Genomic DNA, 26,244 nt, shown 5'->3' with positions numbered 1-26,244 from the left:
AGTTATATGTGCTGGAGGTGGTTAGGAGTTCACAAGTTCTCGAGACGGAGTAGCGCCCTGCCAAAGCTGGCATCATCCCTGGTTTGGGAGACTATTGCATAGCGTGAGGTGAACGTGTGAACTGAAGACCAGGTGGCGGCCCTACAAATGTCCTGTACAGGGCTATGGGCCATGAAGGCAGCTGATGAGGCCTATGCCCGAGTCAAGTGTGCCCTCACAATGGGCAGCGGGGGGGACATCCGCCAGCTCATAACAGGAGCGGACGCATGAAATGATCCAATTAGAAAGCTGCTGAGTGGAAATCGGCTGGCCCTTCGCATGCTCGGCCAACTCAAATGAACAGTTGCGAGGACTTTCTGAATGGCTTGGTCCACTCCAGGTAGAAAGCCAGAGCTCGTCTCACATTCAGCATGTGGAGATGGCGCTCCTCACTAGTCACGTGAGGTTTGGGGCAGCGAACCGGTAGAAAAATGTCTTGATCCATGTCGTAGGCAGAGACCACCTTCGGGAGGAACGCGGAGTGTGAGCGGAGCTGGACCTTGTCCTTATCAAAGACCATACATGGCGGCTCGGAGGTCAGGGCCCCGAACTCAGAGACCCACCTGGCAGACGTGATAGCAACCAGGAAGTCCACCTTCCACGAGAGGTGAGACCAGGAACATGTGGTTATGGTTCAAAAGGGGGCCCCGTAAGATGAGCCAGCAGCAGGTTCAGGTCCCACGGTGGGACCAGGGGTTTAGAATATGGGTAAAGATGGTTCAAACCCTTAAGGAATCGACCAGTCAAAGCATGGGAAAATACTGTGTGTCCTTGCACCGGGGGATGGAAGGCCAATATGGCCACCAGGTGCACCCTGACTGACGAGGGTGCCAGGCCCTGGGCCCACAGGTGGAGGAGGTAATCAAGGATAAGCTGGATCAGGGTGGCCATTGGGAGCACACTCTGGTCTGCCACCCACCTGGAAAACCAAGATCATTTCGCCAAGAACGAGCAGCAAGTGGAGGGCCATCTCCTTTCGAGGAGGCCACGGTGGACCTGTTCCGAGCACGTACTTTCCTTGCCACCTAGCCACTGAGCAGCCACGCCGTGAGGTGAAGAGCTGCTAGGTTGGGGTGGAGGAGGCAGCCCTGGACCTGGGAGAGCAGGTCTGAGCGGAGAGGCAATGGCCATGGTGGAGCCACCACCAGGCCCAAGAGGGTCCCATACCAGTGCTATCTGGGCCACGCCGGGGCAATGAGGAGGACCCTGACTTAGTCCATTTTTATTTTCTCCAGGACCCTGCTGATCAGCAGGAACGGGGGAAAGGCATAGAGAAGCCGGCCTGACAGGACAGGATAAAGGCATCGGAGAAAGCTCCACTCCCTAGGCCCCCCCAGAGCAGAACCGGGGGCACTGTCAGTTCAGCTGGGTTGCGAACAGGTCCACCTGGGGAGTTCCCCACCTACAGAAGAGCTGGTGGGCCACCTCTGAGTGTAGAGACCACTCGTGCTGAGAGGAAAAGTTTCTGCTCAAGCGATCCACCCTCACATTCTGGGTGCCCGGCAGGTGAAAGGCTTTTAGGTGGATGTTGTGGGCTATACAGAAGTCCCACAGACTGAGTGCTTCGTGGCAGAGAGCAGAGGATCGAGCCCCGCCTTGCCTGTTGATATAGAACAGCAGGACCTCTCCCCGCTCCCTGCATCCCAGGCCCCGATTCCCTCCCTCCTTGGCGCCTCACACGCTCCGGGAGCCCCTCTCGCACCGCAGCCTGGGCTCAGCTCCCCCTCCCTACCTGGCTCCTCACACAGTCCAGGAGCCTCTCTCGCCGCCACCGCAGCCCGCACTTGGCTCCAGGACCTGGGCTGCAGGGCGAGAGGGGATCTTGGAGTGTGTGAGGAGGTGGCCGGCCAGTTGGGCTCGTCTGAGCTGAGCAGGTAGCCCCGCAGCCGGAGATCCTCGCCTTCCCACCCGCCGGCGCTGGGCCAGGGCACCGTGAGGCTGAAGAGCAGCAGGTCCAGGGGGCTCCCCAGGTCCTCGGCCACCAGCGTGTCGGGGTGAGGGCGGTGAGCATGAACTGATCCACCTTGGCCACCAGCAGCGCCGCGAAGCCCAGGGAGGGTGCCGTGTTCTCCAAGCCACCCCGCAGCTGCGCCGCCACCTGGAAGTACTCCCGCTCCATGCTGCCCAGCAGCTCCACCCACATGGGGATGGAGTCGCGGCTGGGCTAGAGCTCAGCTGCCGTGTGCAGGTAGCGGATCCCACGTTTGGGGGTGGGGAGCCTAGTGGGGGTGTGGTGTGAGGGGGTACTCTCTGCAGTAGTGGACTGCATTATAGAGACTTTCTGGCCATTTAGAATGGGCATCTACTCCACCCAAGAACATGCTTCCTTCAAGGGGGCCAGCGAAGTCAATGTGAATACGTTGCCACGGTTTTCAGCCAGTCCCATGGTGTAGGGGCGCACACTGGGGTGCATTCCTCACACCCTGACATGACATACAAGCTTTGCCTTCTCTTCAATAGCACTGTCCAATCCAGGGCCAAAAAATAGCTTTCGTGCATTTCTTCATGCGCACATATTCACAGTGACCGGAATGTAGCGTTTCTAACATATGTGATCTCAGTGGTGGTGGAATAATGACACGTCTCCCCACAAAGCAAACAAACCAGATTGGACCTGCATAACTCGTCTCCTGGACATGTAGGTAACAAGGTCGGGTAAGACGGAGCAGGTTTGTCGAGATTTTCCATGCATCAACCAGGTCCATAACTTGGGACAAAGACTGGGTCAACGCGAGTTGCCTTCTTTATCTGAGTAGGCAGTGATGGGGTGTATTCCTCACCTGTTCAAAGTAGAAAGATTTCCTTTTGGGCACTATCTTGATATTTGACTGGCAAAGGCAACTCTTGAGAGGCCATCTGCATTGCCGTGCAGAGTGGATTTCCGATATTTGTGAATTCTATATGTTGTGTGCTGAAAGCTAACAATGCCCAACGTTGATACGACTAACAGCTAATGGGAATGCCTGTGTAGGGTCCAAAATTGACAAAAGAGGTCGATGGTCATGTTGAGAGAGTAAATTTGCCCAAACAGTACTGATGAAACTTCTGAATTTCCAAAACAATTCCTAATGCCTCACCTTCGATTTGGCGTAGTTAGTTTCTGCTTTTGCTTAGAGTGCGGAAGCAAAAGCAATAGTCGCATCTTCTCCGAAGGCATAATGTGGACACCGACTGCTCCCACTTCCATAAGGGGAGGCATCGCAGGCCAATTGTAGGGGTAAGGATGGATCAACGTGCGTTAGAACTTCAGAATTTAGCAATGCATCCCTTAGCTTTTGTAATATGCAACATCACAGGCTTCAGTCCACTTCCCAGGCCTTGTTTGCCCAAGGAGCTCGTGAAGTGTTTTGAGCAGGTGTGGCTAACTGTGAGATGAACTTCTCCATAATAGTTCAGTAGTCCTAGAACGAGAGGCAGCTGGCTTACATTTTCGAGGTGGAGAGCCTCCACAATAGCTTAAACTTTTGCAGGGGCCTTCGTGAGACCTGCAGCTCAATGATGTGTCCCAAATATCAACAGAAGGGCAGTGAAGATTCACACTTGTCTTTGCGAACTCGTTAGGCCATATCTTTCAGTCTTTGTAGGGTAGCCTCTAAATTCTTTTTAAGTGATCCTCTTCATTCCTTCTCAGTGTTACCAGGATATCATCCAGATAGCACTGAACTCCTGACAAGCCACACAAGATCGTGGTCCATAGCCCTCTGGAACAGGGCGGGAGCAGACGTGATATCACGAAGGGTAGCGCGACAGATTGATAAAGCCCCTTATGAAGTCACAATAGTCAACAGCTCTTGGGACTTTTCATCGACGCTGCATCTGTAAATATGCTTGACTCAGATAAGCAGATCATTCCATTGTACTGAGGTTGGCTTTAGCCAAGTCCCCAGAGTCCAGGCTTTGACGAAGAGGTGCAAAACGATGCGGGGGAAGCGGGTATTGCTCTGCACACAACACTGGGTTGACAGTGACTTTAAAATCACCGCAAAAATCCGGAGAGAGAGCCATGCGATCTACTCTTCACTATTGGAACGATAGGAGTGGCCCATGAGCTATGGTAACTGGTATTTAGGACTCCACTGGTGACCAGGCGCTCCAGGTCTGCTTCAACTTTTGCCTGATGCATATGACACAGTTCGGGGCTTTCAGATATTTTGGTGGACTGTCAGGTTTAATGTTTGCAAGGTCACAGTGGTTCCTTATACTTCTCAAACCTATCTCTCCAAAACAGCAGCATGTTTCCTTAAGTATAGTTAGACTAGTTCTTCTTTAGTCATCCGGTTTCCTCCGCTTGCCCAGTTCAGCTTGAATTTTCCAAGATGGAACAAAGACCTACCCATTTAAAATTCCAAGGTGCGGTAGTTCTACCCAGTTCAGAATCACCACAACCTGTCCAACAGTGGCAAATTGTTAGCAGCCCAGTGTCCATTGAGCTCTGTCATCACCTTAACATCAATTAGTGCCTCAACATGGGCACAGCTTCTCCCGATATACATCTTCGGACACAGTTTTTGTTGCCCTTAAGCGGAAGATGCTGTAGCTTTTCTTATACACAGTCTCAGATACCAGGGAGTCGGCTGCACCCCGGTGTCCAGTTCCATGCGTATAGGTTTTGCCATCCAACAACGGGGTTACCCAGGATTCTTGTGAGCCCAGCTGACAAAGACCCCTGTCCTGCCTGGGACAGGCCTGGATCCCAGGTCGCTGCCTCTGTCCTGGGCACCTGAGACTGAGCAGGGATGTCACTGCAGTTCCTCAGTCTCTGTAAGGAGACCCACTTCATTAATTTCCCATTTGCTTGCATAAGCTTCAGCTCCCAGCTACCCCTGTTGGTTCTGCTCCATTCCCAGCAGGAGAAACACAGCCAGGAAGGTTTTAGTGAGGAAGGAGAAGAGGAAGCAGCTACAGTTTTGAACCCCAGAGAGCATCTCCCTCCTCTAATGCAGCCTCCAATCCCAGGCCAGGGAACAGAGAGGATGATGCAGCACTGGGGAAGAGCTGCTTAACACCAAAAAGTAGGAGGTGGCATTGAGTGAAGTAGCCCCAACCCCAGCCCAGAGAGAAAGGAGGAGCTGCCAGCATTAGAAGGAGAGGATCTCCCCAATCCAGGAAGCAGTGAGCAGCTCCAATGGGAGAGCCCAGCTCTGCCCAGAGGAAAAGCAGGATGTTGGAGAAGAGCAACAGGGAGACCCCCTGCACCGGAAAAAAGCAGAGGGATGTGTCAGCCCTCGGAGCAGAGAGCTCTGTTCAGGTGTTGCTCAGGGAGAGTGTTTGTTCATTAGCATGGGCATGAACTCAGCACTAAGGTTGGTGTCATATTATTTGTGTGATGTCAGCTTGGGATCTCCCCAGGTGTTCCGGCACCTTGGTAGAAGTTGGGGAGGGGGGTACTAGGCTGCACCACCTGTGGACCTGCCCTCTCCCTTCCCTGCCCCATTCTTCATCATCTCGCCGAGGCCCTGCCCCTGGCCAGGCTGGGAGCCTTGGTCACTATGAAGAGCCCCTGACCCTCCACCTTCCCATGTCCCCACTCTCTGGCATGCACCATCCAGGCCAGATGGAGAGTCCAGGAGGAAGAGGAGCAGAGGTGGGGCCACTGAGAGGGGTCAGCTCTGGGAAGATGCTGTGCTACACAGGGGGTAGCTGATCAGCTGCCTCACCATGAAGCACAGCCACTGCCTGTGATGCTCCACGCCTGCCCAAGGCTTGCAGTTTGGGGGAGCAACATGTTCCCATGCTCCCAAACTATGCCCATGTTAAAAAGTGGGTGAGAGTGGCCTTCTGGCTCCCCATGTTCCTGTGCCCCTGGATCTCCTCGCTGTTCAATGGGTTATTTGTAGGGCTGTGTGTGTGTCATGGCCACTGTTGATTTGGTTGGTCACTTTCATTACAATCTCATGAAGATGATTTCACAGGAATTTTCTCATAATTTAAAGACAATCTCCAGCTGCAAAAAGACAGTTACCTTTTCTGTAACTGGTGTTCTTCGAGATGTGTTGCTCATGTGTATTCCACAGTGCTCGCCACGTGCACCAGTGCTGAAAGTTTTCCCCCTAGCAGTACACATGGTGGGGAGCGCCCCCCATAACCCCTGGAGTGGTGCCTGCCTGGCACGGTATAAGGGAGCTGGGCATTCCCCCCACCCTCTTTCCTTCTTGACAGTCACTCCAGCATAGAGAAAGAGAGCGGATTGAATTAGACAATGAGCAAACATCTTCGAAAAAAGGAAAGGTAACTGTCTTTCTTCTTCAAGTGATTGACCATGTTATTCCAACTTATATATGTGTATTCCAATAGGGATTCAAGTTATATTGCTGGAGGTGGTTAGGAGTCACAAGTTCCGAGACGGAGTAGCGCCCTGCCAAACTGCATCATCCCCTGTTGGCGAGATATTGCATAGCGTGGATGGTGAACGTTGTGACGAAAGACCGTAGCGGCCCTTACAATGTCTCCTGTACAGGCGCTATGGGCATGAAGCGCACTGATGACCTATGCCGATCAAGTGTGCCTCCAATGGCCAGCGGGGGGACATTCGCCAGCTCATAACAGGAGCGACGCATGATGAATCAATTTAGAACTGCTGAGTGGACTCGGCTGGCCCTTCGCTGCTCGGCCAACTCCAATGAACATTGCAGGACTTTCTTAATGGCATTTCCACTCCAGGTAGAAGCAAGCTCGTCTCACGCTTCAGCATTGTGAGTGGCGTCTCACTGATCACGTAGATTGGGCAGCGAACCGGTAGAAACCTGTCTTGATCCATGTCGTAGCAAGAGCACCACCTTCCGGAGAAACGCGATTGCGAGAGCTGACCTTGTCCTTATCAAGACATACATGGTCGGCTCGGAGGTCAGGGCCCCGAATCAGACCCACCTGGCAGACGTGATAGCAACCAGAGTCACCTCCACGGAGGATGGACCAGAACATGGGTTATGGTTCAAAAGGGGGCCCGTAAGATGAGCCAGCACAGGTTCAAGGTCCCACGGTGGGACCAGGTTGAGAATAGGGGTAAGATGGTTCAAACCCTTAAGGATATCGACCAGTCAAAGCATGGAAAATACTGTGTCCTGTGACCGGGGAGCAAGGGCCAATATGGCACAGTGCACCTTGCTGACGAGTGGTGCCGTAGGCCGGGCCCACAGTGGAGGACGGTAGCTCAATTAAGCTGGATCAGGGTGCCATGGGCACACTCGTCGTCTGGCCACCCACCTGGAAAACCAAGATCATTTCGCAAAACGCAGCAGGATGGTGAGGCCCTCCTTTCGAGAGCCACGGTGGACCTGTTCGAGCACGTCTATTCCTGCCACCTACCACTGAGTCAGCCCGCGTGAGTGAAGAGCTGCTAGGTTGGGTGAGGAGGCATCCCTGGGACCTGGTAGAGCAGGGTCTGAGCGAAGGCGACATGGCCGATGGTGAGCCACACCAGCCAAGGGGTCCCATACCCTGCTATCTGGCCCGCCGGGCAATGAGGAATCCCTGACTTAGTCCATTTTTATTTTTATCAGACCCTCGGATCAGCAGGAAACGGGGGGAAAGGCTAGAAAGCCGCCTTACAGGGACGGTGCTAAAGGCATCGGAGAAGCTCCACTCCTAGGCCCCCCCAGAAGCAGACGGGGCACTGTCAGTTCAGCTGGGTTGACCAGGGTCCACCTGGGGATTCCCCATACAAAGAGCTGTGGGCCACCTCTGAGTGTAGCCATCCTGCTGAGAGGAAATTCTGCTTCAGCATCCACCCTCACATTCTGGTGCCCGCAGGGAAAGGCTTTTAGGTGGATTTGGGGTATACAGAAGTCCACAGATCTGTGTTGCTTCGTGGCAGAGAGCAGAGGATCGAGCCCGCCTTGCTGTTGAATATAGAACAGCAGGAACTCTCCCCTCCCTGCATCCAGTGCCCGATTCCCTCCTCCTGGGGCGCTCACACGATCCGGGATCCCCTCTCGCACCGCTAGCTGGTGGCTCAGCTTCCCCCTCCCTACTTGCTCCTCACACAGTCAGGAGCTCCTCGCCGCCACCCAGCCGCGACTTGCTCCAGACCCTGGGCTGCAGGCGAGAGGGATCTTTGGAGTTGTGAGGAGGGTGCCGGCAGTGGCTCGTCTAGCTGAGCAGGTAGCCCGACGGGAATCTCTGCCTTCCCACCCTGCCGCGCTGAGCCGGGCACCGTGAGGCTTGAAGAGCAGCAGTCCAGGGGGCTCCCAGGTCTCGGCCACCAGCGTGTGTCGGGTTGTAGGGCTGGTGAGCATGAACTATCCACCTTGGCCACCAAGCTGCGCCGCGAAGCCCAGGGGAGGGTGCCGTGCTTCTCCAAGCCCACCCCGCAGTCTGCGCCGCCACCTGAAGTACTCCCGCTCCCCGCTGGCCAGACAGCTCCACCCACTGGGATGTAGCGCGGCTGGGCTAAGCTCAGCTGCCTACGTGTCAGGTAAGCGATCCACTTTTGGGTTGGAGGCTCCTATGGGGGTTGTTGATGGGGGGAGAGGTCCCAGTGCTGGGTTGGATGGGGGGCCTTGGGCGGTGGGGCAGCCCAAATTTTTTGCTTGTGAACAGCAAAAAACCTAGATCTGGCTCTCCCCTTTGAATCATGGTATTTTTTCATCCGCAGGGCTGCTCGCCCAACAAGGGTACTCTTAGGGCGAAAAAATGTCCACATTGGTGCACGTCGCGAGCACGTACACCTGTTGCTGAACAGACATAAGCAATCACTGAAGAAGAATCACCGTCTGTGTGCTCTAGGGTTCCCAATTTGTGTCTCCAGGCCAGATGTGTCTGGTGGAAAGGAAAAGAGACGATTTCAGCTTTCATATTTGTAACAGCCATTCCCCACTTTCTGAATCACACTGAGACTGTTTTCATCATGACAGAACAGACTGAGAGCCCAGATGACACACTAGGCAATTAATATAAACAACTGAAGCCTTCTCTTTCCTTCCTCATTCAGGCATCTCCAGCAATTGGAACCAACCCTTGCAGCCTCACAACCATCCAGGACACAGCAATTGCTAAAAGAGATTTATTCTCCCCCTCATCATCCCTACCCACCCCCTGAAGACTCCAGTTGGTTTCTCTCATCACTCATAGCCTTTGTCTCCCGACACCATCATACAAAGACTTTATCATAAAAGTAACTTTACCCACTTTGGGCCCTTTGGCCAGGGGTAGGCAGCAGCATGTTGTGCGACGGACACTTGACAAAATTACCAAACTTAGTGATGGACATTGGCGGGGTGTTATGTCAGTCAGTCATTCAACCCATAAATTAACACACAATTTTCCACCCTGAAAAAACCATAACCTGCCTAGGTAGTTAATAAATAACAAACAACAACAATAACACTAAATTCAACTCCCTTTAGTTTTTTTGAATGTACCTCACTGCTGCAGTCAATATTTTTTTTGTAGGATGGGGGCACAGAAATAAATATTTATCCTAAAACCATATATCAATGTATGATTGTCATTTCTTTCTTGTTTAAATAATTTGTCTTATGGGAGGAGGAGGAGTGTGTGTGTGTGTGTCCCACCTTTACACCGCTTACGCCATGTCTCTCCCCTGTCTGTGTCCCTTACATGGGAGATCCCCCATCATGTCACAGGATGTGGGAAGTAGAGGAGGGGGGGTCTCTCAGTGGAGCTGGGTTTCCCACCCCCTCACTGTGACCAGGGTGCCCCCCTCCAGGCAAGGGTTATCCCAGGGTGGGTGGGAACATCCTCTGTCTCCTGACAAGGACAATTTCTGTTGGGGGCAGGGGTCTGTTGTGAACGGGGATGGAACAAATTCTTGTGTAGGGGTGTGTATGACGAACTGGGAATGTTCTTAATGTTTTCTCTGAATACGGTGTTGGTGCCTCAGTGTCTCCTATGCAGTTCTTAAGTATCTCGGTGGTGGAATAAAGGTGTGTGATTGCTGCAGAGCAAAGGGCCAGTGCACATAAATGCCTGACACTGTCTCCTAGCAACTGATGGCCTGGGCCCCTTCTCTGCAAAGGTGCCAACTGAAGGTGTTGGAGACAAAGAGATCAGGTGACCTCCTGGTCCGGGAAAGGAACTGAGCAGAGGAGGAGGGGCTGGAGGGGGTGGTTAGTCTGGAGCTGTCTGGGGAGGAGGAGTGAAGTGCAGACGTGGGGGTCTGGCTCACTGCCCCCCAGAATAGACCCGACCAAGGGGTCCCGTTCGCAGTACCTATAAGCTCTCTTTTAGACTGTGTTCCTGCCATCAAATAAACCTCTGTTTTACTAGATGGCTGAGAGCAAGGGTGGCTCCAGGCCCCAGCATGCGAAGGGCGTCCTTGGGGCGGCATGCCGCGGGGGGCGCTCTGCCGATTGCCGGGAAGGCGGCAGGCAGCTCCGGTGGACCTCCCAGTGGCGTGCCTGCGGAGGGTCCACTGCTCTTGCGGTCCACCGGAGCCACCTGCCCCCTTCCGGCGACCGGCAGAGCGCCCCCCGCGGCATGCCGCCCTGCTTGGGGCGGCGAAATGTCTAGAGCTGCCCCTGGCTGAGAGTCATGTCTGACTGCGAAGTGGGGGTGCAGGACCCTCTGGCTTCCACAGGACCCTGCCGGGGTGGGCTCGCTGTGGGAAGCACACGGAGGGGCAGAGGATGCTGAATGCTCCAAGGAGAGACCGAGGAAGGTGAAGACGTGTGAGCTCCTTGCCCAGAAGACAGTCTGCTCCAAGGGAGAGGAGGCTCCCCAAAGTCCTGCCTGGCTTTGTGGGAAGCAGTTCCAGAGCATCGCCCGAGGACTCCGTGACAGGGGGGCTCACCTCTGGTGGCTCCCCAAAGTGGCTTCCCTTTGTCACTCATCCCTGCTGCTGCTGTGGAGCTAGGCTGAGGGGAGCTGTGCAATATGGAGGCAACACTGAGGGGCTGGAGGGAGCTAAGCTGAGGGGGGCTGTGCAATATGGAGGCAACACTAAGGGGCTGGAGGGAGCTAAGCTGAGGGGGGCTGTGCAGTGGAGGCAGCACTGAGGGGCTGGAGCTAAGCTGAGGGGGGCTGTGCATCCAGCCACAGAGAAGTCCAATACCCCTGTGCGGAGACAAAGGTCAAAGTGACGTGTGCATAATCAGTGGTAATAAACCAATGAGAGAAGAGAACAAGAACATGAAAATAACTTGAAAAAAAAAGCCCTGCCAATGAAATGTTCATGCATGTGCAGTATATGACCTATATAAGGTACTTCATATTCATATCACTCAAAGGTGATTGGAAAAGAACTAATAACTATGCAATTTGGATGTGTATAATATGTCAGACATTGTAAGGGGTAATTAGAGCTTCATAGGAAAAATCCCCCATGACCCGCCTATGCCCCGGGAGAAGGGAACTGGCCAGCACTTCTTTCCATATGCGATGGCTAGTAGCAAACACCCCAACGGCTGGTGATGGGGCACTAGATGGGGAGAGCTCTGAGTTAGAGAAAATTCTTTCCCAGGTGTCTTGCTGTTGAGTCTTGCTGAAATGCTCAACTGACAAACACATATTTGGATAAGGAAGGAATTTTCCACCAAGTCAAATTGCCAGAGACCCTGCTTTGTGTTTGGTTTGGTTTTTGTACAGATGCATATACTAGAATAAAGGTGGAGTCTCTGTAACTTGAAATCTTTAAATCAGTATTTGAGGACTTCAGCAATTCAGCCAGAGCAGATGGATCATGAGGGTCCCTTCTGACCTTAAAGTCTGTGAGTCGCATTTCTTGACTTTGTAATTGTAATTGCAAGCATCTTTGTGGTGCAAACACGGTTTGAATTAATCAAACCTGAACGTCTTGGACCAAGTCTGGCCTTCTCACCAACATTAAATAGAACTCATCATCTAGTGTGAACCAATTGACCAGCACATTCTCTTCCCACAAGTCTTAGAGAGTTCATCCCAATTTCCATTCTTAGATCCATTTTAGGTACCTTTGCATTTCCTCAGAGTCGCCGATAGCACAATAGTTTTCTGGGAGAAATCGCTGACTTGCTCTTTCAGTCAGGAGAAATCTCCTCCGGCTGCTGGAACTTCTCTTCTGACACCTAGAGAGAAACAATTTCACGTGATTATATTTCATTTGTGTGATTCATTATAAGTTCTGGCTAGTGAGTTCCCCTGCTCTAATATGCCTGGAGTCAGAATTCCTCGACTTCTCCCAGCCTCAGAGTAGGTGCAACACAGCCCATGGCCGTACAACCTTCCTTTCAAAGGACTCTTTAATATTCTTCAGCTCTGGGACAAAAGGGGAATTGACCATCCTTGTACCTGCCCCCATGTTCTGAGGAACAAGAAATTCCTGTGTGAAGTGCTGTAGAAATCTGTCACTAGGAACTACACTGAAATGCAATTCCGCCCTCCCCACCTCATTCCACACAGGTCTCCTAACAACCTTAGGCTGGAAAAAGACTCTTGACCACTGCTGCCTGGTTGAATAGTGACCAGTGCCCCAGCAGTGACAGGCCCATATTCCATCCCCCCAATCCTGAGGCAGCCAGTCCCCCGTGATGTGACATCTCTTGCAAATACTTAGGTCAGTCCTTCCCATTGAATGGAGAATCTGAGGGATTTGTATCCAAAAATGTGACCTTCCCCACACATCTTGCTGTGGAGATGCAGTGCTAACATCATCTCCAGCTCTTTTCTCAGCATTGCCAAGTATGTGTGGGAGTGAGAGAGAGCCACATACCTGCTTAAGTGCTTTTGACATCGCTAGAGGAGAGAGAGAGGAGAGAGATTAAAAAATAGTCTCGAAGTACCAACCTTGACACACACATGGGATCTGAAAACATATTTGAGATGGGAAGGAATTTTCCGAAGTCAAAATTCCGGCCCATGCTTTTGTTTGTTTTGTTTTGTACCAATGCTTATACTAGTATCACGGTTGGGAGATCTCTTGTAACTTGCATAATTTTAATCAGTATTTCGAACTCAGCAATTCAGCCAGAACATGACTGACATAATGAGAGGCTCCTATACATGACCTAAAGTCTGTGATTCGATTTTCTTTGTTAATTAATTGCAAGCATCTCTTGTGGTGCAAACTGTTTGAATTAATCATACCTGAACTCTTGGACCAAGCTGCCTTCTACCACATTAAATAGAACTTTTCATCAGTGTGACCAATTACTACACCATTCTCTTCCCACAGTTTAAGAGTTCTCCCGATATTTCCATTCCTAGATCCATTTTAGGTACCCTTTGCATTTCCTCAGAGTCGCTCAGATCGCACAATAGTTTCTGGAGAATCGCATGATTGCTCTCAATTCAGATGAAGATCTCCTACCGGCTGCTGGACCTTCCTCTCTGAACACCTAGCGAGAAACAGTTCACGTGATTAATTCATTTTGTGATTCATTATAAGTTCTGCGCTACTTGTATTTGAGTCCTATTATGCTGGAAGTTCAATTTTTCTCGATTTCTCCCACTCCCAGAGTGCAACACAGCCTGGCCGACACCTTCCTTGCAAAGGACTCATTAATATTCTTCAGCTCTGGGACCAGAGAATTTACTCGGTGTCCGCCATTTTCTGAGAACAAAAATTCCTGTTAATTGCTGTGTAAATCTGTCACTAGAACTAGATGAGATGCCAATTCCCCCCTCCCCAGCGCCATTCAACAGGTTGCCTAACAACACTTGAGCGGAAAGACTCTTGTACCACTCGCCTGGTGATAGTCCAGTGCTCCCAGCAGTGACAGGCCATATTTCCATCCCCCATCCTTGAGGCAGCCCAGTCCCCCATGGATGTGACATTCTTGCAAATACTTAGGTCAGTCCTTCCATTAATGGAGATTGAGGATTTGTATCAAAATGGACCCTTCCCCCACACATGTTTGGCTGTGGAGTGCGTTGTCTAACATCCTCTCCATGCTCTTTCTGTGGACTGAGGTTCAAAACCCACCATTCTTCACATCCTGACACTTGACTATACACTGTGATCACAAGGGAGAGGATTTTCTTACAGCTTCCCATTTGGCCCCCATCTCTCGGAAAGGGCTGTCTCCATGTCTACTGGGATATAGTCAGTGCAGTTTGGGAGAAATGTTGTGAAAGCCACAAGGGGTAGTAATTAACTCATTAATTAAAATGCATCTTAGATCCTGCAGAAGATGCTGTTGTTTTTTCTCCAGGGAGAGAACATTTGTGATATGCACACCTGTGTACACACATACACACACACACACAGAGTATCCCATGATCATAGAGAAACACACACAAGGCCATAGATAAATCTATCAATAAACATCCCTCCCACCTCCATGTCCCAGCAGGTGAAGAACAATAGGCACCTACCAGATACTCCTGGCTTTTTTTCTCTCCAGTCACTTTAAATCCCAGCAGTTTTTCTCTCTCTTCCCTCAGAGTCTTCAAATGGGCTTGTATTTTTTCCTGACAAACAGAAATGTTTTGGTGGGTTTATTTTGAGGATTGTAGGGGGGAGATGAGATGTTTTTCCACCCAAAATTCAAGGTAACACTCAGACTTCCTAGATAGTCTAGGTGGGTAAGGCAATATCTTCTGCTGGGCCAGCTCCTGTTGGTAACAGAGTTCACACAGCTCAGCTCTGGGGAACATATTCTTTCCCGGGTCTGAAGAAGAGCTCTGTGTACGTTTGAAAGCTTGTCATTCACCCACAGAAGCTGGCCATGAGCAGATATTACTCCACCTACCTTGTCTCTCTAATATCCCGGGACCAACACAGTTACAACAATACTGTGTACAGCAGTGAGTCTTTGTAGAGGTAGGATATCAGAGACATCAAGGAAATTGGGCGGGTTTTGTATTCAGATTGATTGAAGTTATTACATCCACTCTCTCCATTGAATCGAACCAGTGGAAAACTGGTGTCCTATGAGAAGATTTAACGAACAGTGATACGAACCCCATAAGCCACCGGGGGCAGCCATATAGGCTGGGATGCTCAAAGGTGTCCAGCTTCATTGACTTTCAGACCTTTACCCCTGGGGATTGGACTGGCTGGAGTAGGGCAAACCCCATTAGATGCATTGATTTGTGTTAGGAACTTCTAGGGTTTGCCCTAGTGTTGTCCTAGCCCCTTTCTGTGGCAATGGCCTCTGGGCAGCTACCCCACCATCCCCAGCAGAGACTCCGGAAGCAGTGGATTCTGGGAGATTTCAAAAGGCTGCCTGGTGGGACTAATGGAACCACTTTGGCTGGACCTTGCCCATGAAAACACGAGAACAGGTCAGACTGACACAGGTCCGCACTGCCCAGGGCTTAGTTTTGCTGAAGATAAGTCGAATCCCAGTGGTACTTGGCATGGACCTGAGCTGTTTGGAGCCCTTGTGGGTGTGGACTCAAGGTGCTCGGGGCCGAACACAGTGTTTAGCCCAGTGATCTCCTCTAGTGCAGGCTGGCAGCATCTGAGTTTAACCCCTCATGAAGCAGCACAGGAGTTCAGATTCCAAGTGGGAAATCTCATCTCCCTTCTGGGCCTAGGACCTGTATCAAAGAGTCTTTTCCTCCTAATGTCTGCAAGTCATCACTGCTCAGTGCTGCTGAAAGGGGCAGAGTAGCTAGTGGGTAGGGCACTGAAGTGGGCCTTGGAAAACCAGGTTTTTATATCCAGCTCTGACATGGATCTGCTGAGTCACCTTGGACAAGTCACTTGCCCTTACTGTGCCTCAGTTTCCCCTCCCACCCTTTGTCTGTCCTGTCCAGTTGGACGGTAAATGGCTCACGGCAGGGATTGTCCCTCACTGGCTTTTGTGCAAGGCCCCCCACAATCGAGGTCAGATCTCATCTGGGGTCTGTAGGGGATGCAAATAACAATAAACACTGTGATACAACCAGTAATACCAGCCACAGCTTGTAACTCCCCTATCAGCTTTCATGCAATGAAGGCTACACACAGCTGAATGACGCAGTTACACACTTAACCTGTAATTAACATCCAAAGTTATCACCCATTAGACTGGACAGCAACTGGGTACCTTGTTCTCCTGGGCAGCCTCCTGTATGGGAACCACCCTGTGAGCGCGGTGAGCCCGGGATCTCCCACACACCACACAGATGGGTGTTTGATCGTCTTCACAGAACAGCTTCAGAGCCTCCTGGTGTTCCCCACACACCCTCTCTCCTCCTGCTCCCTTTGCTGCCTGTAAACAAAGCTGTTTGGCGATTTCTGTGACATTTGCCAGCTGCCTGTTGGGCCTGAGGTTTCTCTGCTGCACAGTTTCTCTGCATTGAGGGCAGGAGGCGGCTGTAGCGGGTCCCTCCCAGCACTGGGCGATGCAGGCTCGGCAGAAATTGTGCCCACACTCCAGAATGACGGGTTCTGTGAAATACTCCAGACAGATGGGACATGTCGCTTCCTCCTGGAGACTTTCCACAGGAATCTCTGTAGCCATGGCTCCCTCTGGGCAGTGGAACAGGGACAGTTTCACTTTCCTGAATTCACACTCTGCCCCACCTGCAGCAGCAACTGGGTGTGTCCTTTCCTGAAAATGACTCAGGCTGTTTGCTGAGCAGGAAGGACCCAACCAATTTCACCTCTCGAGGCTTTTGTGTAAAAAAGTATCAATAGGACCCCGGTCCTGCAATCAGCCTGTGTGCTGCTGTGGAGGGTCACTGAGGCAGCCCCTGTGAGGATGAGCCTGCAGGAGCAGGAGCTGGGTGTCTAAGAGGTGATAGTCAGGCTGGGCAGAAGTTGTTTATAATATATAATTTTGACAGATGTTTATTTTAAGCAATTTTTATGTAAGCAGAGTGAGAGGAGCTCTACCGTGACATCTGGTGGTGAGCTGTGGAAAAGGACTTCAGGGGCTGATCTCGTTCGTATGGGCACACACACCCCACCTAGCATGATGGGACTGCTTGCCCAAAAGGTCACTTTGGCTGCTGTGGGATCCCCAGTCTCTTTGTTATTGGGGCAGGAGTAATAAAAGGTGGTTATCCTGGTTATGTGAATCAAGGCTAGTAGAACGGTACTTGGCATTTTGTAATGGAGGCCCCCCTACTAACAACTGAAATAACTGAAGAGCTTAAGTTACTGAGAGCTGTGTTAAGGGGTGGGGGGTTGAAGACAAGTTGGTGAGCAGCTAGCAGGATGGCTAGCGGAGAGGCATGGCTAGGGGAGAGGAGTGGGTGGGTGGCTGGCTGGTGGAAAGGAGCGGCCCGCAGGACGGCTGGCAGAGAGGCACAGCTGGTGGTGAAGACTGGAGCAGAACCCCTTGGAGAGCTGTGGCATTTGGCCATCAACCCAAGGAGCGGAGCATGTAAGATGTCCCCCCATAACTCCCCCCACCTCCACCCAGGCTGGGAGGTAAACTCTGCAGAGGAGCTTCTGAACTGTGAAGGGTGCACTGACCAAGGACAGAAACTGTGGGTGGGGTGACAGTTGTTTTCCTGGACTTAAGACCGTGAGGGGAAAAGGACACTGCCAAACTTACTTGGGGGGGTGGGTCTTTTGCTCATGGCTTGTGTTATGAAATCTGTTTGTGGTGTTTCCCCAACATAATGCCACAATGTTTCCCTCCTTTATTAAAAGGTGTTTGCTACACTAAGACTCTGTGTTTGTGAGAGGGGAAATATTGCCTCTTAGAGGCGCCCAGGTCACTGGGTGGAGGCTTGAGTCGGTTTTGCATTGTGTTATTGAAATGGAACCCCTAGATACTGAACCCGGCCCTTGTTGCTCTCAACTCTGACAGGCAGAAGGGTTACATTCATATTTACTGATTTAAACTTTCACAGCTGCACATCAATCTGGGATTTAAGCATTTCATTCTAATTAAAATTTTTACAGTTGTCGGAAATTATAGGGGGAATCAGACAATATTTTGGTTAGATCAGAACTATTTAATGACATGACATGGAGATTCAAAAAGTTGAAGCTTTTAAAATGTTAAAATAGTCTGTGAGCAGGTAAATCTCCCTCCTCCCCTAGCAGCACCCCTAGGGCAATGACTCAATGCCACCGCCCGCCCACCACCACATGGACTGAGGCTGAAAGTCCATCTGATGGTGGCTCAGGGGCCTGTGGAATGTGCTGGGATCTCAGCCTGGGCCCTGGGAGGTCAGGTGACCCTGTAACACAACCACACCCAGCAAGGCCTGTACTGATTTTCTCCCTGTTTGTCAGTCCCAGCAGAGAGAGCAAGGACTGCAGGGAGACCAAGTTCCTGTCCCCCAGGTGAGGGCTGGGGCTCAATGGCTGAGGGCAGCGGGTGTGTGGGGAGCTCACACTAGGGGCCTGCAGGGTACATGGTGTGGGAGAAACAGAGAGAGTCTCATTGTCAATCCCTGTTTATACTTGGTCACTGCTCAATCCCATGATTCTAAGCAGCAGAGGAGCCAACTCCAGGGGTGCTCCAGAGCTCAAACCCCCATGGAAAAAAATAGCAGGGGCTCAGAACCCAACATCCACAGCTGTTTGGCGGGGCCACTGATCAGCTGTTGGGCAGCTGGGGAAAGTGCTTGGGTGAAGGCAGAGAGCAGCAAGCTGCAGGTGGGAGGGGGCTTCTGGAGAAGGGTTGGATCAGGGGTAGGAAGTGGTGGAGAGAGGGTGGGGCTCGGTGCAGAGCAGGAGTGGAGCACTCTGAGGGAAAAATTCAAGTCAGCACCTATGGTAAGCAGAGACCTAGCAGTGAAAGGCCCATATTATATCCCCAGTGTCTACAGGCAGCCAGTCCCCCATGGATGTAATAAGTTCATAATTGATGATGACCTGTTCTGTTCATTTGATTGTTACCTGTTAGTTCACTCCCTCTGGGGCACCTGGCACTGGCCACTGTCCGAAGACAGGACACTGGGCTACACGGACCTTTGGTCTGACCCAGTGTGGCTGTTCTTATGTTCTTATAATCTTTCCCATGGGATGGGAAAATCCACTGTTTTGTTCAGGGGCTGAGAACCTCAAGGTTCATTTGAACAAAGTGAAAGTAGCGGAAATGGGACCCCTGTGCCGCACACTGTGCTGAGGTGCCCTGGGGAGACGTGGCTTTCACCTGGTGTCCACGCCCCTGCCCAGTTGCAAAAAGTGTGAGGAGGGGGTGAGAAGGAGCCAGGTGCCTGCTTGTGGTGCCTCTGACGTCCTAGAGGGGAAAAGGAGAGAAAAGAGCGCTCAGTCTAATACCTCACGCAGGGGGGAGCCTTCCATTATGCCAGGGGCTCGCTCAACTCCCATCTCTGCCCCCGGCCTCAACCCCCACTCTGCCCCTTCCATCAGGGCTACAATCCAGCCCACTTCTGCCCCCTTCCCTGAGTGTGCTGTGTCTTCACTCTTCCCCACCCCCCCCAGCCTCCTTCCTGCATGCCACAAAACAGCTGGTTGCGGCAGGTGGAAGGCACGGGAAGGGGAGGGGGAAGCTCTTATCAGACCCGTCTGTGGGCAGGAGGCATTAGGAGGATGGGAGGTGCTGATAGGGGGCTGCCGGTGGGTGCTCAGCATCCACCAGTTTTTCCCTGTGGGGGCTCCAGCCCCAGAGCACCCAGGGATTCACTGCCTAAGGGTGGGGCTGTCACACTCTGGGATCCTGGGTGATTGCCCTGTGTGTGGTAAGTTTAGACCCTCTTTACAGAATGAGGGAAGGGCGAGTGAGCGGCGCTTCTGGGGGGGAGGTGGTGCAGATCCTGCTTTCAGCCCCCACTCTGCCCCTTCCATCAGGGCTACAATCCAGCCCACTTCTGCCCCCTTCTCTTGTGTGTGTCCTGTCCTTGCTCATCCACTCCCCCCGCACCCCAGCCTCCTACCTGCATGCCACAAAACAGCTGCTTGTGGCAGGTGGGAAGGAGAAGGGGAAGCGCTAATCGGCAGGGCCTGTCTGTGGGCAGGAGGTGCTGGGAGGATGGGGAGGTGCTGACAGGGGGCTGCCAGTGGGTTCTCCAGCCCTGGAGAACCCAGGGTGTTGCCACCTACGGGTGGGGCTGTCACACTCTGGGATCCAGGGTGATTGTCCTGTGCATGGTAAGTTTAGACCCTCTTTACAGAATGAGGGAAGGGATCAGAGTTTGCAGCAGCACCAAAGGATGAGATTTCAGCAAACCACGTGCTGGCAGTTGTGGAATCCAACCTGTGAAAGGCCCTAGCACAGCAGAGCACCTGGATACAGGTGTTATCAGTGCAGCTCTCAGCATGCTGGGGAGTTCTGCATAAAAATGGCTGGTTGTGTCCAGCGCACTGAGCTCAACGCCAGCACCAGCCTGTGACTGCACTGACAATGCTGAGCTGAGAGCAGGACTGAGAATCAGGCAGTGGATCCCTAGGGGGCTGCCCCGAGGTCTAAGGAGAAACCAACCTGTCCTGGGAATGGAAAGGGGGAGGCAGCCTAAGAAACAAGACTATTCAGGGACAGTAAAGGCTGCAGGGAAAGAATTAGGGAAAACAAGCAAAGCAGTGAAACGGGAACCACCAGGCGTCAACGGGGATCAGAAGGGATTTGTCAAACACCAGAAATGGAGACCCTGCCCTGGCCCCAAAGCCATGGATTCTCTGAGCGAATGGGGCTTTTCATCTCTATCATCTGCACGTCTGTAAATCTGCAAAGAACAGTTATAATTCCCATCTCTGCCATGCACTCGCGAAGTTACGCTGTGATCTCTGAGTGCTGGACGCCAGTGCCCAATCTGTGTAGGGATCTGGGTGGCTGGAACAGTCTCACCTGCAGAAATTCACTAGCTGGCTGCTGGCCCTGCCCCTCCAGCTCACTGATCAGCTTGTTGAGATGAGCTATTGGCTTGGAAAAGTTGCTGGCATTTTCACCTAGTTTCTTCCCAATCTCCCTGTCTAGTTCCCGAGCTGAGCCAGCAGGAATTGCTCTTGGTCCTGGATACACCAGCCCACAGAGTCAAAATGAGAAACAATTTCCTGCCCCTAAGTTTCTCTTTCCCTGGGATGGCAGGTAACGGACATAAGGAGACTTATGGGTCATTTCATCATCAGCACTGACCCCCAGTGCTTACATAGCACTGTTCATCTGTAGTGCTCAAGCGGTTTACAGTGAAGGTAAGTGACGTTATCCCCATTTCACAGATGGGAAACTGAGGCATGGAGCAGTGAAGACCCAAATCTGCAATTGGACTTAGGTGCCTAAAGCCCAGGTTTAGACCCCTGACTCCCAGAATTCGGTGTCACTGAAATACAGAAAACCTCTGCCTGGCTGCTCACTCAGCACCACATTTCTATGGCAAAATTACCCCAGGTTCCTAAATTTCTGCAAATCACCTGTGAATGGTACTAAATGGGCAGTTGCCTTATGTTAGTCTGTGTAGCTAGTTACTGATGATGCTTAGGAAATAAAATCGCCTAAAGACTGAACTGTAAAGAGAAGCCTGGGATTACATAGAGACCCTTGGGACTTGATCCTTTTAATCTCAGATCTGCTTGGTGCTTTATCAGGAAAAGCTTTAAATCATAAGACTGAGATCTCCAATCCCACCTGGATCACCCTGAATATGGACATTGGACTGTAACCTATGGACTAAGGGTTTGTCTATATTACCAAGTTGTCGACAAAACTTTTGTCTTTCACAGGTGCTTCAAAAAGCACCCCCATCCCCATCCCCATCCCCATCCCCCGAAAGACAAAAGTTTTGCTGCGGCAAGTGGCAGTGTGAATGCCACTCCTGTTGAAAAGCGAACACTGCTCGCAGGCGTGGAAGCATTTTTTCAGCAAAAGTGCCCACAAAATACTGAAAAAAAGCATTTACACACACTGAGTTTTAGCAAAAAGACTGTGTTGACACAGCCCTGTCACTAGAAGCTGCGTGGTGTAGGCAAGCCCTAATTCTGTAAGACTCTTTCCAGCTGCAAAGCTCAACATCTCTGCTATGAATCTGATCTCAGAACTAGATTGCATGAGTGCTGATCTCTCTTTTAACCTATTTTCTTCTTTAATAAACATTAGTTTAGTTAATAAGAATTGGCTGTAAGCATGAATTTGCATAAGATCTGAAATATTCATTAACTTGGGAGGTAAAGTGTCCGATCTTTTGGGATTGGTAGAACTTTCTTATATGATGAATAAGATTTTCAGTGATCCTCATCATATTTGTCCTGGGTGTCTGGGTGGAGGCCTAAGGCTGGGTATCTTTAACTTTGTTGTTGGCGTCTGGGTAACCAGTGAGGTATCATGGAGGCGGTTTCATGCTGGCTTGGTAAACCTAAATATTGGAATATCCACCAGCTTTGGGGAGTGGATCCCCCATTTTTACAGCTTGGCCCTAATTGAGTAACCTCAGTTGGCTCCACACGGACCCTGGTCACATCATGTTTTTAAGAAAATGATTTGCATTGTTCAGTAAGTAAATATAATGTCCTCCATTCTCCTTCCTCCTGTTCAGTTTCCATTAAACCAGAACAGAAATTGCTTTGCACAGAGGAAACAATAAATAGCCTCTCAAAGGGGGAGCATGTTACTCGCTGTTACTCTCCTGTTACTCACAAAGATCTGAGCATTGATAACGTCCCTGTGCAGATTTATTAGTGGGTGACAATGGCACCTACCAGCAGTTCTTGGATTGTCTTTTGCCCCACTCTAGTTAAACACCATATTCTCATCTCCCTCTTTCTTCAAACTCCCCAAACAGCTCCACATTTGATCCTAAGAAAAGTTGCTTCTGTTTTTTTCTGTATTTTGAGGAATTTACCCCAGGAACAAAATTTATTAAAGGACATTGGGCACTAGCCAGTCACAGGAAGAGCCCTGCAATCCACAAAGCTGAGTGAGGGGCCTGGACTCCCTATACAACATCCCTCTGGTCAGCATCTCCCATTGGCTGGCTTAGGCAGCTCCCTGCCTAGCACGCTGGCTTCTGTGTCACCCATTCTAAGGCACTTACATCTCCCCATAGCTCAGGCTTTGTGGCTCACAGTGTCATTCCAGAGATTTTCTAGGCAGCTGCAATTTAGACGCGGTGACATTCAGCTTTGTAATACCTGAGCCCCTTCCTGGATCCCGCTCTTTGTCTCCAACTCAGGAGAGAGCAAAATCTCCCAGCATTCAGCAGGTTCCTGAGGCCGGGGGCCCTACCTGCTTTCTTGGGCCCAGATGGCCCCCAGGACTCCCAAGGGAGGGGTGAGGTAGTGAGGGGCACTGCAGTTAGGTTGGTCATTTTGTGCTACGTGATCTGAACTCTCTTGTGCTTTAGCTGGTTAAGAGGTTAAGTGAAAGAGCGATAATGCTGGATGTGTGCAAAGAGTCTCTCCATGTGTTAAAGGGTCACAATGTGCCCCCGGAGAGAATTCAGCTGAAACCAGCAGGCTCTCACCTTGGCGTGGAGTTCTGGGAGATGGTGCGTTCAGGCATGCGGCAATCTGAAGGGTCAGTTCTGCACTGGGGGTTAGGCAGCGGGTTTCACCCCTCAGGTAGGAGGCTAGAGAGCCCCCCAGAATGTGCCCAGGGACCCCAAGATTGGAGCAGTGGATGGGCTCTGTTCCAGTCCCAGAAGCTTGAATTATCAGGGGATCGTGGGGTCCAGTTGCTTGGGTTCCCCTTACTGCAGTCCGGTGGCACCTAACCGGGTCTGGGATACACACCCCACCCACCCCCAATAAACAGAAACTTTCTCACTACCCAGCATTGAAACACCCCCTGCTTTACCATGGTATAGGGGGTGTCCCCCATCGTGCTTTTCCTACATCCTGCCTTTCCTCTGGGGAAGGGTTGGGCTCTCCCATTGCAGCTGCTCACTGCTTCCTGAACTGGGGAGACGCTCTTCCTGTGGATCTGTCAGCTCCTGTCATCTCTCAAGGCTGGGGATGGGGCTACCCCACCCAATGTCTCCTCCTCCTCTTTTCTTAATTAACTTGTCCTACTCTGGCTGGGGAGTGGAGGCTGCATTTAGGGGAGGGAGCTTAGCTCTGGGGTTCAACGCTGGTACCTGCCTCCTCTGTTCCCTCCTCACTAAAACCCCAGCAGAGGAAGCAGGGAGCTGAAGCCTCAGCAAGCAAATCAAAAACTAATGAAGTGGATCCCATAACTCAGCCTGAGGAATTGCAGTGACATGTCTACTGTCTCAGGTGCCCAGGACAGACGCAGCCCCCTGGGATCAAGGCCTGTCCCAGCGAGAACAGGGCTGCTGGGGTTTAAATCAATAAATAAAAAATTGTACCAAACCTGACTATCATACCTTAGACACTCAGCGCCTGCTCCTGCAGGCTCATCCTCACAGGGGGGTGCCTCTGATTGCAGGACCAGAGCCCTAGTGGCACGTTTTCCACTAAACAGTCCAGAGGGAGCCATGGCTGCAGAGAGCCCCCTGGAAAGTCTCCAGGAGGAGGCTCCACGTCCCATTTGTCTGCAGTATTTCACAGAAGCTGTCACTCTGCAGTGCAGGCAGGTCAGCCAGTGCTGGGAGGGATCCGATACAGCCGTCTCCTGTCTGCAGAAACTGTGCAATGGAGAAATGTCAGGTCCAACAGGCAGCTGGGAAACATGGTAGAAATTGCCAAGCAGCTGAGCTTCCAGGCAGCAAAAGGAGCAGGAGGGAACGGGGTGGGAGGGGAACACCAGGAGGCCCTGAAACTTCTGTGAAGAGGATCAAACTTCCATCTGTCTGGTTTGCCATCTGTCCCGGGCTCACAGAGCTCACACGGTGGTTCCCATAGAAGAGACTGCCCAGGAGTACAAGGTAGGGAATTGCTGTTAAGTTTCATGGGTAATAACTTAGCTTTGGATTTTAATGACAGACTAATTTCACTGAAAGTTCCCTGGCACAGGCATGACGCATCATTCAGCTCTGTAAACCCTTCGTGGTATGGGAGATACTGTAACAAAATAACTGATTTGACAGAGTGGCAACAGAGGCAAGTCTTTAATGAGACCTGATGCGGGAAAATATCCTCTGAGATTCTGATGGAGAGTCCTGAAAATCGTCATCATATAAAGAATTCTACCAATCCCAAAGGAGCAAATTACCCACCAAGTTAATGAAACTTCAATTCTTACCCAAATACAGTAACTCCTCACTTAACGTCCTCTCGCTTAACGCTGTTTCAATCTTACGTCCCTGTCAGTTACAGAACATGCTCCATTTTAAGTTGTGCAATGCTTCACTATAACATCATTTGGCTGCCTGCTTCGTCCACAGCTGGCAGCCCCCTATCCTATTCCCTATGCCCTCCCCCCACAGCACCTCCCGCCTGCCGGCAGACCCCATGGATCAGTGCGTTCCTCCTTCTCCTCTCGCCTCCAGCCCGCAGCATTCAGCTGGGTTGCAGCATGCAGGAGAGAGGGGGGAGGACTCAGCTTGCAGGCTCCCCCTCTCTCCCCAGCCTCCCGAATGCTGCAGACCAGCTGATTGCTGCAGCCAGGAGGCAGAGGAAGGAGGGGGGAGACTGTGCACTGAGTCCTCACTCCTCTCCCCACCCTCCTGCCCCCGAATGTTGCAAGCCAGCTGATTGCCCTGGGCAGGAAGGAGAGGAGCGAGAATTCAACATGCCTCCCCTCTCCCTCCGGCAATCAGCTGACTTGCAGTGTTCAGGAGGCAGGGGAGCCTGTGTGCTGTGTCCTTGCTCCTCCATTGAACGCCGCAAGCCAGCTGATTGCCGTGGACAGGGGAGGAAACAGGGAGGAGCGAGGATGCGGCACGTGGTGTAAAGAGGGAGTGGGGGAGAGGAGACAGGTCAAGGATGGGGGTTTGGGGAAAGGGGTGGAGTGAGCGGGCTGAGGGTTGAGCTCCCCACCCCTGGTGCTTGCAGAATAGGAGAAGCTGCCACTGCTGCTGTGCAACGTGCTTCTCCGATCCTACAGCACCTTCAACCTCCTTGCCTGACTCATCTCCAGTGCCAGTGAGCTGTGCCTGTGTGGGGTAAGGCGGGGGCACCTCCCAACTATAGTACTGTACTGTATGGCAAAAAAAAAAAAATTCTCTGGAACCTAACCCCCACATTTACATTCATTCTTATTGGGGAACTTGGATTCGCTTAACATTGTTTCACTTCAAGTCGCATTTTTCAGGAACAGAACTACAACATTAAGTGAGGAGTTACTGTACATGCTTACGGCCAATTTTTGTGAACTAAACTACGATTTATTAAAAGAAGAAAAGACAGTTATGGCAAAAAGATCATTAGACATACAAATGCAAATAGAGTCCTTAGCTCAGTTTCACCAGAGATGGTACATTAGAATTGAAAAGAGTTCTTTTCAGAATCATTTTGTCATGGACTCTAACCCAGACGGCAAAGTTCGTTGTCTGACCGCAAGAGAGACAGGCAACACCAGCAAGGTCCGATCAAAAGCTCTTTATTGACAAGTGCACGCATCAATAGAGAGCAGCTTGTCTCCC

General features: G+C 51.4%; 2 protein-coding genes across 3 annotated transcripts in view; one reads left to right on the top strand and one right to left on the bottom strand.

Annotated features, from left to right (window-relative positions):
• LOC116823268 (zinc finger protein RFP-like) overlaps window positions 1–18,983 on the bottom strand; it is a 41,166-nt gene extending 22,183 nt beyond the window's left edge. The window contains exons 1-2 of the mRNA XM_075071628.1: window positions 15,951–18,983; window positions 14,290–14,385 (exon numbers count right to left, since the gene is read on the bottom strand). Coding sequence (XP_074927729.1) covers window positions 14,290–14,385; window positions 15,951–16,367 — 513 coding nt within the window. The 5' untranslated portion in view covers window positions 16,368–18,983. The remainder of the gene's footprint in view (window positions 1–14,289; window positions 14,386–15,950) is intronic.
• LOC116823721 (zinc finger protein RFP-like) overlaps window positions 1–26,244 on the top strand; it is a 415,971-nt gene that overhangs the window by 239,143 nt on the left and 150,584 nt on the right. The window lies entirely within an intron of this gene.

The sequence above is a fragment of the Chelonoidis abingdonii genome, chromosome 12 (assembly GCF_003597395.2).
Source record: "Chelonoidis abingdonii isolate Lonesome George chromosome 12, CheloAbing_2.0, whole genome shotgun sequence".
Taxonomy (NCBI): Eukaryota; Metazoa; Chordata; order Testudines; family Testudinidae; genus Chelonoidis; species Chelonoidis abingdonii.
Note: the sequence above shows the minus strand (reverse complement) of the source record. Positions and strands in the feature narration are given on the sequence as shown.